Here is a 13,936-nt window from a genome sequence, read left to right as displayed (position 1 = left end):
CTGAGAGAAATATATAGCACTAGTGATAGATCTGAGAGAAAACAGAAGTCTCCTTACTCTTCTCTCCAGTACATTTTCCACTTCACCATACTACCTGGGATCTTAGTACAGAAATTTTCTCTAATGTTTTCTTTAAATATTACTGTGTCAGAAAAGAAAGGAGGGAGCTTTATCATACTAAGCTATGAAAATACTCCCCCAAAACACATTAACTCAGTGATTTAAAGTTAAATTCTGGGTTCCCTAAAGAATTTCAGCCAGGAGCCTCTTTTTCCATACACACACACACACACACACACACACACAAAGTTCCTGTTTAATTTTCATATATAAAAATAAATAGGCATGTGTCTCTGCAGTGCGGGTTTAAAAAACCACACTAATGAAGCTGAGTTCAACCGCCTATGGGTTAGCTTTGCTCTTTTTAAGCCATGTGACATAACACAAACTGTTAGGCCTTTTGACAAAAATGTGCTATGGAAAAAATTGGAAAGGATGAGTTTATGAATGGATGAATACAAATCTGCTCCTATTCTGGATGAACAACTAGAAGAAACCGCCCTTCTGATGATGAGTCAGTAAAAGTTATCATGATGTACATAACCCAGTACATTTGAAAATAACCCTGTATGTAAGGCAGTGCTTTGTACATTATAGATTTACAGCAACTTAAGACATAATAAGTAAAGCTTTATTTTTAAAGAAAAAGTCAAGATAGGGCAATATATTAGAAAAGGATGTCACATTAAAAAAAATAAACAAGCAATTTTAGAAAACTCAAGAGCCAGAAACTCAAGGCTGCTTTTAGGTTATTAAAATGAATGAATTCTGGGATAAAACAAAAAACCTCACCTGTCAGGAAAGGAGGAGAAGACTGGTGAGAGAGAGACAGGCAAAGAAGGAAATCCCAGAAGGTTCCCTGCTGCCTGCGAGATGAGGAAAGATAGAAAGGCTTGTGGGAGAGAGAACCCAGAGACAGAAACCTCAATAGGTTTCTTAGCTATCTCTTAGAGGTAACAGAATTAGTTGGTAAACTGTTAAGAAAAAAACTTAATTAGTGAGTAACAGCTTATTTAAAAATACATTTTTAATAGATGAAGGTCACAGAAGCACTGACCTGCTGCTACCTGCCAACAACCAGACAGCCTAACCCTAGCCATTTTTACTCTGCATATCTGACATTTCCATTAAGAAAAGCCTAGATTTAAGCTTAGATCATTTAACATGCTATTAAAACCAGCGTCTCTTCTCCAGAAACCTCAAATACCCCTCCCTCCACCCCCCAAATACCTAAACTCTCTCAACTACTGTTTCTGATCATGACATTTATTTTTAAAACTGCCAACATGTCTTTGGGTTTGTCAAATACTACTTAAAAAGGGAGAAAAAAAGAGCCAATTTGTAAATACATACACAATGTAGATCTGCAAAGTAAAGTGTCGTGGGGTCTAAACAGAATCAAGGTAAGGGTGTGACTTTGTCTGGTCTTTAAGAAAATCAAGTTCAAGTTTGTCACAGACTAGGCTGAAGCACTGTTCAAACCTGCTTTTAAGATATGTTATTCTGCTTTCTAAAGACCAAAGAAAACAAGTAACAGGGAAAAAAACAAAAGCCCTTTTCAACTGCTGCTTCTTATTCACCCATAGTGTAAATAATACCTAAGCCGCCACTGCAGCGCAGTGAAGCCGCAAGGTTCTTTTTTAGCTAAAAAATTATTCCCTCTCTCAAATTTTCTTAGGGCCCAGAGTTTTACCTTAAGCGCTGGACTAACAAGTTTACTTTGGCAATACTTATGCTTAAGCACCTTAACTCACCCTTAAATCAGTCCTCTGAAAATGACAAACTCTTTGGAAAACGCTGTTCTGAAGAAGGGGAGGGTTAGCTAGCTGCAGGGTGCCCTCTTGTGGCCCAGAAGAGTGACTGGACTCTTTTTCTGCATCTGAAGAGCACAGCATTGGATGGAGTGAGTCTCATGAAGGTCTACCAAAGTAAAATAATCTCCAGGAGCAAGCGGTTAATTACACATCTTAGGTCTGTTCATGGTTATTTTCTATTATCAAAGTCCACACTATGTTAGTACTACAGAACATGACAAAACAAAAATGTGACGGCAAGGGTTTTCATAATCAATTAAAGTTGTCTAAATATTCATTAAGTATATGGAAAACTAAGTATTTTTGATGTCTTAAATTATGTAATGGTGAGGTTAAATGGGATGCCCCAATGAAAATCATAGATTAACAGGACTGATAAAAGCCAAAATTTTAGAGTGCCCACTGTGCCCTAGTCATTCAAAGCTAACAATCTACAGAGGAGACTAATATAAAACAAATAAACTGTAACCAGTAATATAATAAAAGTATGTACAAAGATCCATGAGAAGTCAGATGAGGAAGTAATTAATTTTACTGCAGATATCAATGGGACAATTAAGAGTCTTTTTCAGTAGAGTCCTGCAGAGGATTAGAAGTTTATTAAGCAAACAATGAACAAGGAGAAATTTTTCTAAGAAAGAGCAGTGAACAATTAAGTGTGGCTAAAGCAAACATAGCATACATATATAAAACAGCAGGACAAAGATCAAGGAAGGCTCTTTTCTGATCAAAGTGATTAAGGTCCATTACCAAAATAGAAGACATTATCTAATCAGGTCAATCAAATCAACTAGACACAAATAACCTCACTAAAATTACTGCTAAAAGTTAAAAAAAAAAGCTGAAAATCCCACAACTATAGATTTCAAAAGCCCACATCATTTGGAAGATATAACCACTATTTTCAAGGAGATTTATGGTTAAAAAACAAGTCTCAATGGCTCAAATAATCAAAGTGAGGTATACATTCTTAGTATTCGTAAATATTTACCTCTCCCATTCCCCGAGATTCTAATGCAAGAGCTTGAAAATCATGATTCATTTCATCCACAGATCAAACCTGTTGAATAACAAAAAGAAACATTAGTAGAAAGAAAAATTTGAACAACAGACTGCATCAACTATTTTTATATTACATTGCTGCTATTACTGATGTTATAGCATGAGCTGAGATGGACAAGAATCCGTTTCTCTATAAAGACAGGTTTTCCTAAATAGAGCACCATAGCAATCTACACTAAAATTAGTGGGAAACCTGGGGTCAACGGTTCTTGGATTATTCTGTGTGCCAAAAGAAACCCCTACTAGTTTCCTGCGCAAAAGAAAAGATGGAAAGTAAAGAACAGAAAAAGTGAGCTCACGTACTAAAATACAGTTACCTTTTTTTTTTTTTTTTTTTGGCCATGCTGCGCCGCATGTGGGATCTTAGTTCCTGGACTAGGGATTGGATGCCTGCCCCCTGCCGTGGAAGCGTGGAGTCTTAACCACTGGACCTCCAGGGAAATCTCCAGTTATCTTCTTTTAAAAAAAATGCTGTAATTCCTATTGCAAAATTATTACTTTGCACTACTTCTTTAAGATTTCTCAAAATTTCTCAGAATTTCATTATTTGTACATCTTATACCAAAGATAAAAAAATTTTTTAAAGTGGTGATCCAGTTCTACCTCAAAGCAACATATAATCTGCTGTGAGAGTAATTATAATATTCAGAGGTTTCCTTAAGAATAATTCCTTTCCCTACAATAATCAAAACAGCATGGAAATGGCACAAACACATAGATCAATGGAACAGAAGAGAGCCCAGAAATAAACCCATGCACTTATGGTCAATTAATCTACATAACAAAGGAGGCAAGAGTATACATGGAAAGAAGACAGTCTCTTCAACAAGTGGTGCTGGGAAAACTGGACAGCTATATGTATTAAAAAACAATGAGAACATTATCTCATACCATATTAAAAAAAAAGCTCAAAATGGATTAAAGACCTAAATGTAAGACTTGAAATCATAAAACTCTTGGAAGAGAACATAGGCAGAACACTTCTGACATAAATCGCAGCAATATTTTTTGGATCTGTCTCCTAAGATAAAGTAAAAGCAAAAATAAAGAAATGGGACCTAATTAAACTTAAAAGCTTTTGCATAGCAAAAGAAATCATCAATAAACTAAAAAGACAACCAACAGAATGGGAGAAAATGATTGCAAATGATATGACTGACAAGGGGTTAATATCCAAAATAAACAGCAGATACAACTCAATTTAAAAAAAAACAAAAAAACCCCACCCCCAGCCAAAAAAAACACACATCCCAATCAAAAAATGGGCAGAAGACCGGAAGAGACATTTTTCCAGAGAAGAAATACAGATGTCTAACAGGCACATGAAAAGATGCTCAACATCACTAATTATTAGAAAAATGCAAATCAAAACAACAGAGATATCACCTCACAACTGTCAGAATGGCTGTCATCAAAAAAATCTACAAATAACACAGGACTTCCATGGTGGTGCAGTGGTTGGGAATCTGCCTGCCAATGCAGGAGACAAGGGTTCGATCCCTGGTCCGGGAAGATCCCAAACGCCGCGGAGCAGCTAAGCCCGTGCACCACAGCTCCTGACCCTGCGCTCTAGAGTCTGCGAGCCACAACTACCAAAGCCCGTGTGCCTAGAGCCCGTGCTCCGCAACGAGAGAAGCCACCGCAGTGAGAAGCCTGCGCACCGCAACAAAGAGTAGCCCCCGCTTGCTGCAACTAGAGAAAGCCAGCGCGCAGCAACGAAGACCCAACGCCACAATCAATTAATAAAAACATGGGCCAGAAATTCCCCTGAACTTGATGAAAGCAATATTTACGGATTCAAGATGCTCAGTGAACCCCAGGCAAGATAAATAGGAAAAACAAAAACGAGACCACACATCCACACACATCATAATAAAAGTGCTGAAAATCAAAGAGAAAATCCTGAAAGCAGCTAGAGGAAAAACATTATAAAAAGGGGGAAAATGATGAGTGACCACTGACTTTGCACTAGAAACAATGGGGACCAGAATAAAAAGGACAGACTTTAGAGGGCTGAAAGAAGAAAAATGCTAACCTAGAATTTTTATCTGATGGAAATATCCTTCAAGAATAAAGGCTAAAAGACATTTTTAGATAAAAGGAAAATAAAATTTGTTAAACAGACTTCCACCTCAGAAAATCCCTTAAAAAAATTCTTAGGCTAAAGGAAAAGGGTACCAGATGGAAATTCAAATCAGGAAGGAATTAAGAGCACCAGAAATGCTAAGTACGTGCATAAGTACAAAGGACTAGTTTTTCCTCTCAATTTCTTTAAAACACATATGCCCATGTAAAGAAAAAATTTCATTATGGGTTTGATAACATATGCAGATGAACCAATTTACATGTACAACCAATATCTACTATAAAAAATATCTCTAGCCATACCATCATGACACCTAGTGATTTAAAGCAAAACCCAGTTTGAGATCAAAATACTCTTATCACACAACATTATACAGTTGGCCCTCTATATCCATGAGTTCCACATCTGCAGGTTTCACCAATCAGGGATCAAAAGTATTAAAAAAAAAAAATTCCAGAAAGTTCCAAAAAGCCGGGAATTAAATTCCCTGAGGGCTGGCATTTATTTATCAATCCATAGCACTGACATTGTATTTACAACTATTTACAAAACATTTACATTGTATTAGGTATTATAAGTAACCTAGAAATGATTTAAAGTATACCCTAGTATGCACACAGGTTATATGCAAATACTACACCATTTTATACAAGGAACGTGAACATCCTCAGATTTTGGTATTGGGCTGGGGAGGCACCTGGAACCAATGCCCTGCAGATACCGAGGAACTGTACATCCATAAATACATACATAGTTTGGAGGGGCCCCCAATTATCTGATAAGTAAAGGAATCTTAGTCCAAATGTGTCCTACACTTCTCAGTCACGCAATCAAAGTTCTACATCTCACATGACACAATTCACTCTAATGTCTAGTATGGTCTGCTCAAACCATCTTTGATTTCCCTTGTTTCTTTAAAATTTCCTAAATTTGGGCAAGGTCCATTTTATTTTTCTATTTAAGTACTTCCTAGGGTCTCCATATTGCCCTAGACTCGATGTCCTTTATATTTTTTCTTAAGATGATTTACATTTGTGATTTCACTTTCTTTAAAACTTACATTTTATAGACCTTGTATTTTCTAGATTTCCCATCCCATTACAGCCTCAACTTCTTCCAAGCCATCAACTGTTTCCCAAACCTAATGGCCAATCATTTGAAAGCTTTGAGATACTGCTGACATGTTATCAGGAATCATGTATTGATATTTTCAGTCACCTAAAGAGGTGTTCTAATTTCTTAAGAACGCTTCAAATTTAAATCCTACCAACTTGACAACGCAGCCATATAATTCTGAGTTCATAATTCAATTTATGAACATACACTAAATGATATTAAGCCCTGAAATCTGGGCTCAACATACAAAGATCACACCAATTACAGTCATTAAAAAAAAATCTCGGGCTTCCCTGGTGGCGCAGTGGTTGGAAATCCGCCTGCCAGTGCAGGGGACACGGGTTCGTGCCCCGGTCCGGGAGGATCCCACATGCCACGGAACGGCTGGGCCCGTGAGCCACAACTACTGAGCCTGCGCGTCTGGAGCCTGTGCTCCGCAACGGGAGAGGCCGCGACGGTGAGAGGCCCGCGCGCCGCGATGAAGAGCGGCCCCCGCTCGCCGCAACTGGAGGAAGCCCTTGCACAGAAACCAAGACCCAACACATCCAAAAATAAATAAATAAATAAATTTATTTAAAAAAAAAAAAACCTCCCATGTGACATCTTATTTATCTGTATCCTCTGAAGACAGACTGTCCTTATTAAGATAATTATTCCACTAGGGCCAAAAACATAAGATTCTTATTATTTAGGATGGAAATAGTTCTAAAATGGATTCATTATTCTGCAATCCTGAAGAAATAATGGACAAATTTTATATTTAAGATAATGTGATAGAGTACAAATAGTATGTGATTTTGATTCAGAATATAAGAGTTCGAGTTTTAACTTTTGCCCGTTGTCTAACCTCTAAATCTTACTTATCTGCTGTGAAGATCAAACTAGATAATGTATCCAAAAGTGTTTTGTGAGCAATAAAAAGTGTTCAACAAATAACTAGTTATTATTAAGACCATCATTACATACTACTCAAGAAAGAACTGATACTTCCTTAGACTCTTGGGGTGCTCAATGTTTTGTGTTTCTTGTATGCTTCTGTTAGTATTTCAGCCTCCTGCCTTCTTGCCAGGTTAAATATCACTTGACTTGAACATACAGTATCCCTTCTGACCTTTCTAATTAGGTTGCTTTTAATTTGTAGTAATCTGTAGCCTCAGATGAGTGTGGTAGACTTGTAAGAGTAAATAAGCTCTAAGAAGGAAACTACCTCCAACAAACAAAAAAACACATTCTAAAGTTACAATCCTTTCTTAGGAAAGCAATTTGGCATCATATATACAGGTTCGTATATCTTGAGCCAGTCTCCCCAACTTTGAAAATCAATCCTAAAAAGAAAACCTAAATACAAAAAAGTTTTATGTAGAAAGATGTTTGTAGCAGTGTTGCTTGCAGATCCTGAAATTATAAGCTGCATAACTGTCTCACAATAGTTAAGTGATATAACACATCTATAAAGTATCGTGTAACTATTAAAAATATTAAAAATCACAATTTTTATTTTATTACAATAAATCTGTATAATCTATGAATGAGAGAAAGAAGATTTTTATTAGTAAAAAAGGAGTAGACTTAAGAAATCTTCTCAGGAGTAAAAGCATCAGAGCTTTACCAAAGCCCCTTCTTTGCTTACTTCTACATTTTCATCTGTGGTCCAAAGAGATAAGGTAATAAGTTAAAGAAACTTTGGATAAATGCGAGAGGTCTCTTAGCTATATGGATCCACATACTTTTGTGGTGAATCATGCCCTAGTGCAGGGGTCAACAAACTTTTTCTGTAAAGACCTGGACAGTATACATTTTAGGCTTTACAGGCCATATGGTCCCTCAACTTCTCAACTATGCATCTGTAGCACAAAAGCAGCCATAGACAATAAGAAAATGAACGAGCACAAATGTGTCCTAATAAAGCTTTATTTATCAACAGTGAAGTCTGAATTCCATATTTTTCATGTGTCACAAAATATTATTTTTCTTTTGATTTTTTTCCCCAACCATTAAAAATTCTAAAAGTCAATTCTAGAGAGCAGTTCAAACAAAAACAGGTGGTGGGCCAGATGTGGCCTGTAGGCCAAAGTTTGCTGACCTCTGCTCTAGTGCATTTACTCTCGACTGTTCCACAAAAAATCAAATGCAGATAATTCACTCTCAAACTCGAGCAGACCCAAAGTTAAGCATCAGGGCTTTGCTTTCAACCTTTTCATTTATACTCTCACCATGTACATTTTTTATTTTAATAATGAACGGGAATTTCAGATTACGTTTAAATGGAGGTTATTATTTTCTTTCAATGAACAGGGTGGGTTATGGGGAAAAGACTTTAAAAACAAGACAAAACAAAACTCACAAAGCAAGACTCAAGCTCAGCTTTTCAGTTTAAGGTGTTATCATTTATTTCAACTATGAGAACGCAAATGGAGGAGAAAGTGGGCAAAACAATGAGATACAAAGAAAATAAACACTTTCGATTCTTCTGCAATGACCTTCATATTAACCATAATGAAACTGCAGGGGTAGGGGTCACACATATGCCACTAAGGACTCTTAAAATTTCTGCGCTGGTGTCACCTGATGGCAAGGGAAAAGAATCTGGACATAATTTAACAACTCTCCCCTGCATGGTTAGACCTAAGGGAGAAAGGGAACAATGTCTTCTTTCAACAAGCAATGGAGTATCTAGCTATCAGTTATATAATACTGAACTAACTAGTTCCCTTGAAGAAAATGTATCCCAGAATTATATAGTACACACTATACTGCTTGGGGGTGTAAAGTCTGTCTTCATTGTTTTTTTTTTTTTTTTTTGGTCTGCATTATTATTATTATTATTTTTTAAAGAAGATCCTTGCAATCTAAGTTTTTTTTTTTTTTAAAGCTTCTTTATTTATTTATTTATTTTTGGCTGTGTTGGGTCTTCATTTCTGTGCGAGGGCTTTCTCTAGCTGCGGAGAGCGGGGGCCACTCTTCATCGCGGTGCGCAGGCCTCTCACTGTCGCGGCCTCTCTTGTTGCAGAGCACAAGCTCCAGATGCGCAGGCTCAATAGTTGTGGCTCATGGGCCTAGTTGCTCCGCGGCATGTGGGATCTTCCCAGACCAGGGCTCGAACCCGTGTCGCCTGCATTGGTAGGCAGATTCTCAACCACTGAGCCACCAGGGAAGCCCTGGTCTGCATTATTAAGCCATGAAGTTTTCCAATATTATTTCCTTAAACAATTAGAATTTGCTAACATAGAAAATACATAATAGAAACTTTTCTATGGACAAGACCATGTGTAATCTTGAGGTAAATTTAAATTAAAAAGTTAATAGTTTTTGAGGTTATGTTTCCTAGCAAAAGAAGGGTGTCTTATTAAGTTCTAAAATTTAACAGTATTAGCTAATTTTTCTGTAGACAACATTTTTACTAATTATGTGAGAAAAACAGATAAAGTACTTCAAATAACAACTTGGTTAGGTTTTGTGGGTTTTCATATTAACTAATGCATAAGCCAAAAGGTTTACAAATAGTTGGTGTAATGAACCAAGAATATGCATTATTTTCTCAGGTAACATCTGATCCAATTCCTTACCATATGCCTACCATAAAAAATAGGTTGGGGGGCAAAAACCATTTAAAGCTACAATAAATGGTATTAAAGCACCAGCATATAACACCAATTACATTTTCATAGTATTATAATTAGTTCTATTTTAAAGCCATAGTAGTAATTAAACTCTGGAGTTAAAGGGGCTAGGAACTGTGTCTTAGCCACCAAAATGCTCAATATATACTGAATTAAAAAAAATCATTCTATATTTTATGAAATGTAAATTCAGATCATGAAATCATCTAACATCTGGATAGTGACTGTTTATAAATGCCTTCATATATATTATTACACAATGCTCATTTTAATAGAGACGTAAACAAGACTTTTCCTCAGACTTTTTGTACAACTGAAAACATTTACCGAACATAAAATGAGTGCAACTTCCCATTGGCACTACTTCTCCAAACTGGTCCTCTAACACCTGGAGGCTGTTGCTACCTCATGCATCCATTACAAAAACAACAAAATTACATGAAAACTGGGACTTCCCTGGTGGTCCACTGGGTAAGACTCCGTGCTCACAATGCAGAGTGCCCGGGTTCAATCCCTGGTCCGGGAACTAGATCCCTCAAGCGTGCCACAACTGAAGAGTCTGCATGCTGCAACTAAGAAGCCTGCATGCCCCAACTAAAAGATCCCACGTGCAGCAACAAAGACCTGGCGCACCCTAATAAATAAATTTTTTAAAAATTACATGAAAACTTAATTGATTCACATAAGTCAATACACACAAAGAGTAACTTAAGCTGCTTACAAAATATTCTTAGTCATACTCCTTGGACTGTTTTTAGTGAACATAATCATTGAGCATTAGTGGTATCCATTGAAAACAGGTACTAAAGTCCTTAAGAATACCTTAGTCTCTCCAGCATAGTAAATCACGCAAATTTTCCAACAAAATTCATTTGTTTAGCAATGTCTTTTCTTATCCATATGACAAAGGTAAATGTAAATCCAGGTTTAAGTATTTCTGGTAGACCATTAGCCTTCACAGACTTAATATTAAAAATCTCTAGGAACCACCATCAACACCTAGTAATCTGTTATTTATCTGGGGGTACAAATTGAATCACATACTTTTCTAGTGGTGTTGGACAAGTCACTCAGGTGGTAGCTAAGCCAGGAGCCATAAATATTTTTTTGATATTTGCTACTCATTTGTCCATGTACTTCATGGGGGAATTACATACTTGTTTTACCAGCATTAAGAACAGTACTGTATAACTGACTTGACTATATTAAGGGAAAGTCAGATTTTACATTTTGAATAAAACTTGGCAAAAAAAAATGTGTTATCAATATACAGACTCCCAGAAACTAGAAATCTTCAGAGACCCTAGCTCAAATCTTCTAACTAAGATTAGAAATTAAGATTGTTTCAGCACCGGCATTAAGACATTAAATAAATGCTTACCAAATATTTATGTGCAAGAATACTTTAGCTCTTTGAGGATCAATCTCAGATATCATATTTCTCAAGGAGACTAAATAGGGTAAATATATACTTATGTAATGCAAATATAAGGCAAGGTATTTTTTTTTCCTTAGAATTCTCTCAAAGGCGAATCACCATATATTTGAGTCCTTACAAAGTCTCTTATATTACAAGGCATTCTCTCAATTGGTTTGGTTTAAGAAATAAAATACTGCTTATGGAAATTCTTTTTTTTCCTTTGAAAAACAAAATACTGTTTAGAGAAGATCTACACACTAAAACAACCTCAATCAACGCTAGTTTTTCATGCTTTTACATATCACCTGAGAGAAGTAGGTCAAATAACTTAGATGGAAATGAAGATAATTATTAGATAACGCAAAGTGGCTCTAATGAGTCCAAGATACATGTGAAATGTCCAAGATATATTATGAAGTGAGTCCCCCAAAAGCAGTATTTCTAAATTAATGTTCTTATATGTAATCTAATATGCCATCACCCTAAAAGTGGAACAAGCAGACATCATATGCCTCATGACATAATGTAATACAAAACAGTACCACCAATGAAGAATTACTGCCTAAAAAAAACCCCCAGTAAACATCAATCTAATAATAAAGCTGCTAGATCTAAATACTGATTTATCAGAAATATGAGACAGAGAGAGAGCAAAGTCAATAGATAACACAAGGAAGCAATCGCCCAATCTAGAATATGGAAAAAATAAAAAATTCACCTCATTTCACTATCAATGAAATTTTAAAAGAGGAGAGGGAGGATTATTATATACACTAAAAGACTTAAAAGTCAAATATATTGTATACACTTTGCTTGAATCCTGATTCTAACAAACCAACTATAAAAAAACTTTTGAGAAAATCAGGGAAATCTAGATATAGAATGGGTATTAGATGATATTAAGGAATTTTGTTAGCTGTGATAATAGCAAGAAGATTGCATTTTTTAATAAGTTCTCATCAGTAAGAGAATTTATGCTTAAACTGGCTACTGTCTGGGATTTGCTCTGAAAATACTTCAAAAAAGTAAAATATGGGTATAAAGATTTCACGCAATGTTGAATATGGATGATAGGTCTCCAAGGGTGTATTGTACTATTCTACTTGTGCTTGAAAATTTCCATAATAAGTTTAACAAAATAACAATATGACAAGCAGCCATGTGAAGCAGGTGGTATTTAAGCTGGGCCCTGAAGGATAGGTACAATTTGGACACCCCCCCACCACACACACACACACACACACACACACACACACTTTTAAACAAAACATTTATAAACTGCAGCTTGTAAAGGGGGTTACTCTCCAGAAAGTTAACTGACTTAGGGTCCAAGCTGTTGTTTAAACCTAACATCACTTATTATTTCAACCATATTTTTGACAAGTAGTATATGAAATTAAAAAAAAAAAATGATTTCCAAATGAGCATAAACCTCTTTGGACTAATTTCTATCAGACACCATCCCCCAAAGAGAACAAGAGAATGTACTGAGCACTTGATTTTATGCCAGAGATGACACTAGGCACATTATATTTAATTCTGATTACAATCCAGCAAAGTAGGTATTGTATTCCTACTTTACAAATAAGGAAATTGTGGTCAATTTACCTACCCTAATAGACAAAGCTACTAAAATGGCAGAGGATTCAACACCATCAAGACCTCAAAAGCTCCGTGCTCCTTTCCATACCAACCAAGCATAAACCATCACTCTGTTCCCCAACCTTCCTTTTGCTAAACTATTCCAGTCCCCTGGACAGCTCTTTGCCATTTATCTCTTCATGTGCAAATCCTACAAATCCCTTAAAGTTTGGCTCACATGCCACTTTCTCCATTAACACCTCCCCCAAGTCATCTTTTTCTCAATTCTCATGGCATTTAATTTGTATTTTTAAATGTATAAATATCATCTTATCCATTAGACTTTAAAACTTCTCTCAATCAGAATTATGATTAAAAAAACATAATATTATCAACTATACACCTGTTAAAAAGCATGAAATGGATGTATTTATGCATACATGGAAAAAATTCTAGGATACTAAGTGAAAAGGCAAGGTGAAAACAGTGTTTCTATCATTCCACTTTTGTAAAAACAGGAAACAATCAGAAAGAGTGACACAACCATTAACAGTGGTCACATCAGGAGAAGGGTATGCATGATTTTTATTTTACATTTTATAGTTCTATACTCTCTGAATATTTCCCATTTGTTACTTATATTTTTAAAATATATACATGTTAAAAATCACTAAAGTTAACTTGGAAATCAACAGTCTTATATGGTAGAACTCAAACATACATACTACCTATACATGAGAGGTATCATGACTTATAAACAAACATAAAAGAAAAACATTTTTTCAATAAATTAAGCATCACTTAAAAATATTCTCTGGGGCTTCCCTGGTGGCGCAGTGGTTGAGAATCCGCCTGCCAATGCAGGGGACACGGGTTCGAACCCTGGTCTGGGAAGATCCCACAGGCCGCAGAGCGGCTGGGCCCGTGAGCCATAATTACTGCGCGTCTGGAGCCTGTGCTCCACAACAAGAGAGGCCGCGATAGTAAGAGGCCTGCGCACCGCGATGAAGAGTGGCCCCCACTTGCCACAACTAGAGAAAGCCCTCGCACAGAAACGAAGACCTAACACAGCCATAAATAAATAAATAAAAATTAAAAAAATAAAAAAGATATCTTATAAAAAAAAAAAATTCTCTGGAATTCCCTGGCGGTCCAGTCGTTAGGACTCAGTGCTTTC

General features: G+C 36.2%; 1 protein-coding gene across 9 annotated transcripts in view; it reads right to left on the bottom strand.

Moving 5' to 3' along the window:
* The window catches only part of PUM2 (pumilio RNA binding family member 2), a 92,133-nt gene that overhangs the window by 68,363 nt on the left and 9,834 nt on the right, over positions 1-13,936 (bottom strand). For 7 of the 9 annotated variants that reach the window (XM_059942142.1, XM_059942143.1, XM_059942141.1 and 4 more), the window contains exon 2: positions 2,866-2,934. In XM_059942142.1, coding sequence (XP_059798125.1) covers positions 2,866-2,916 — 51 coding nt within the window. In that variant the 5' untranslated portion in view covers positions 2,917-2,934. Of the gene's footprint in view, positions 1-852; positions 927-1,814; positions 1,940-2,865; positions 2,935-13,936 lie in introns of those variants that run through there. The other 2 variants (XM_059942146.1, XM_059942149.1) reach the window with 2 other exon arrangements.

The sequence above is a fragment of the Balaenoptera ricei genome, chromosome 13 (genome assembly GCF_028023285.1).
Source record: "Balaenoptera ricei isolate mBalRic1 chromosome 13, mBalRic1.hap2, whole genome shotgun sequence".
In the NCBI taxonomy this organism is placed as follows: Eukaryota; Metazoa; Chordata; class Mammalia; order Artiodactyla; family Balaenopteridae; genus Balaenoptera; species Balaenoptera ricei.
This window is presented reverse-complemented; position numbering and strand designations above follow the sequence as displayed.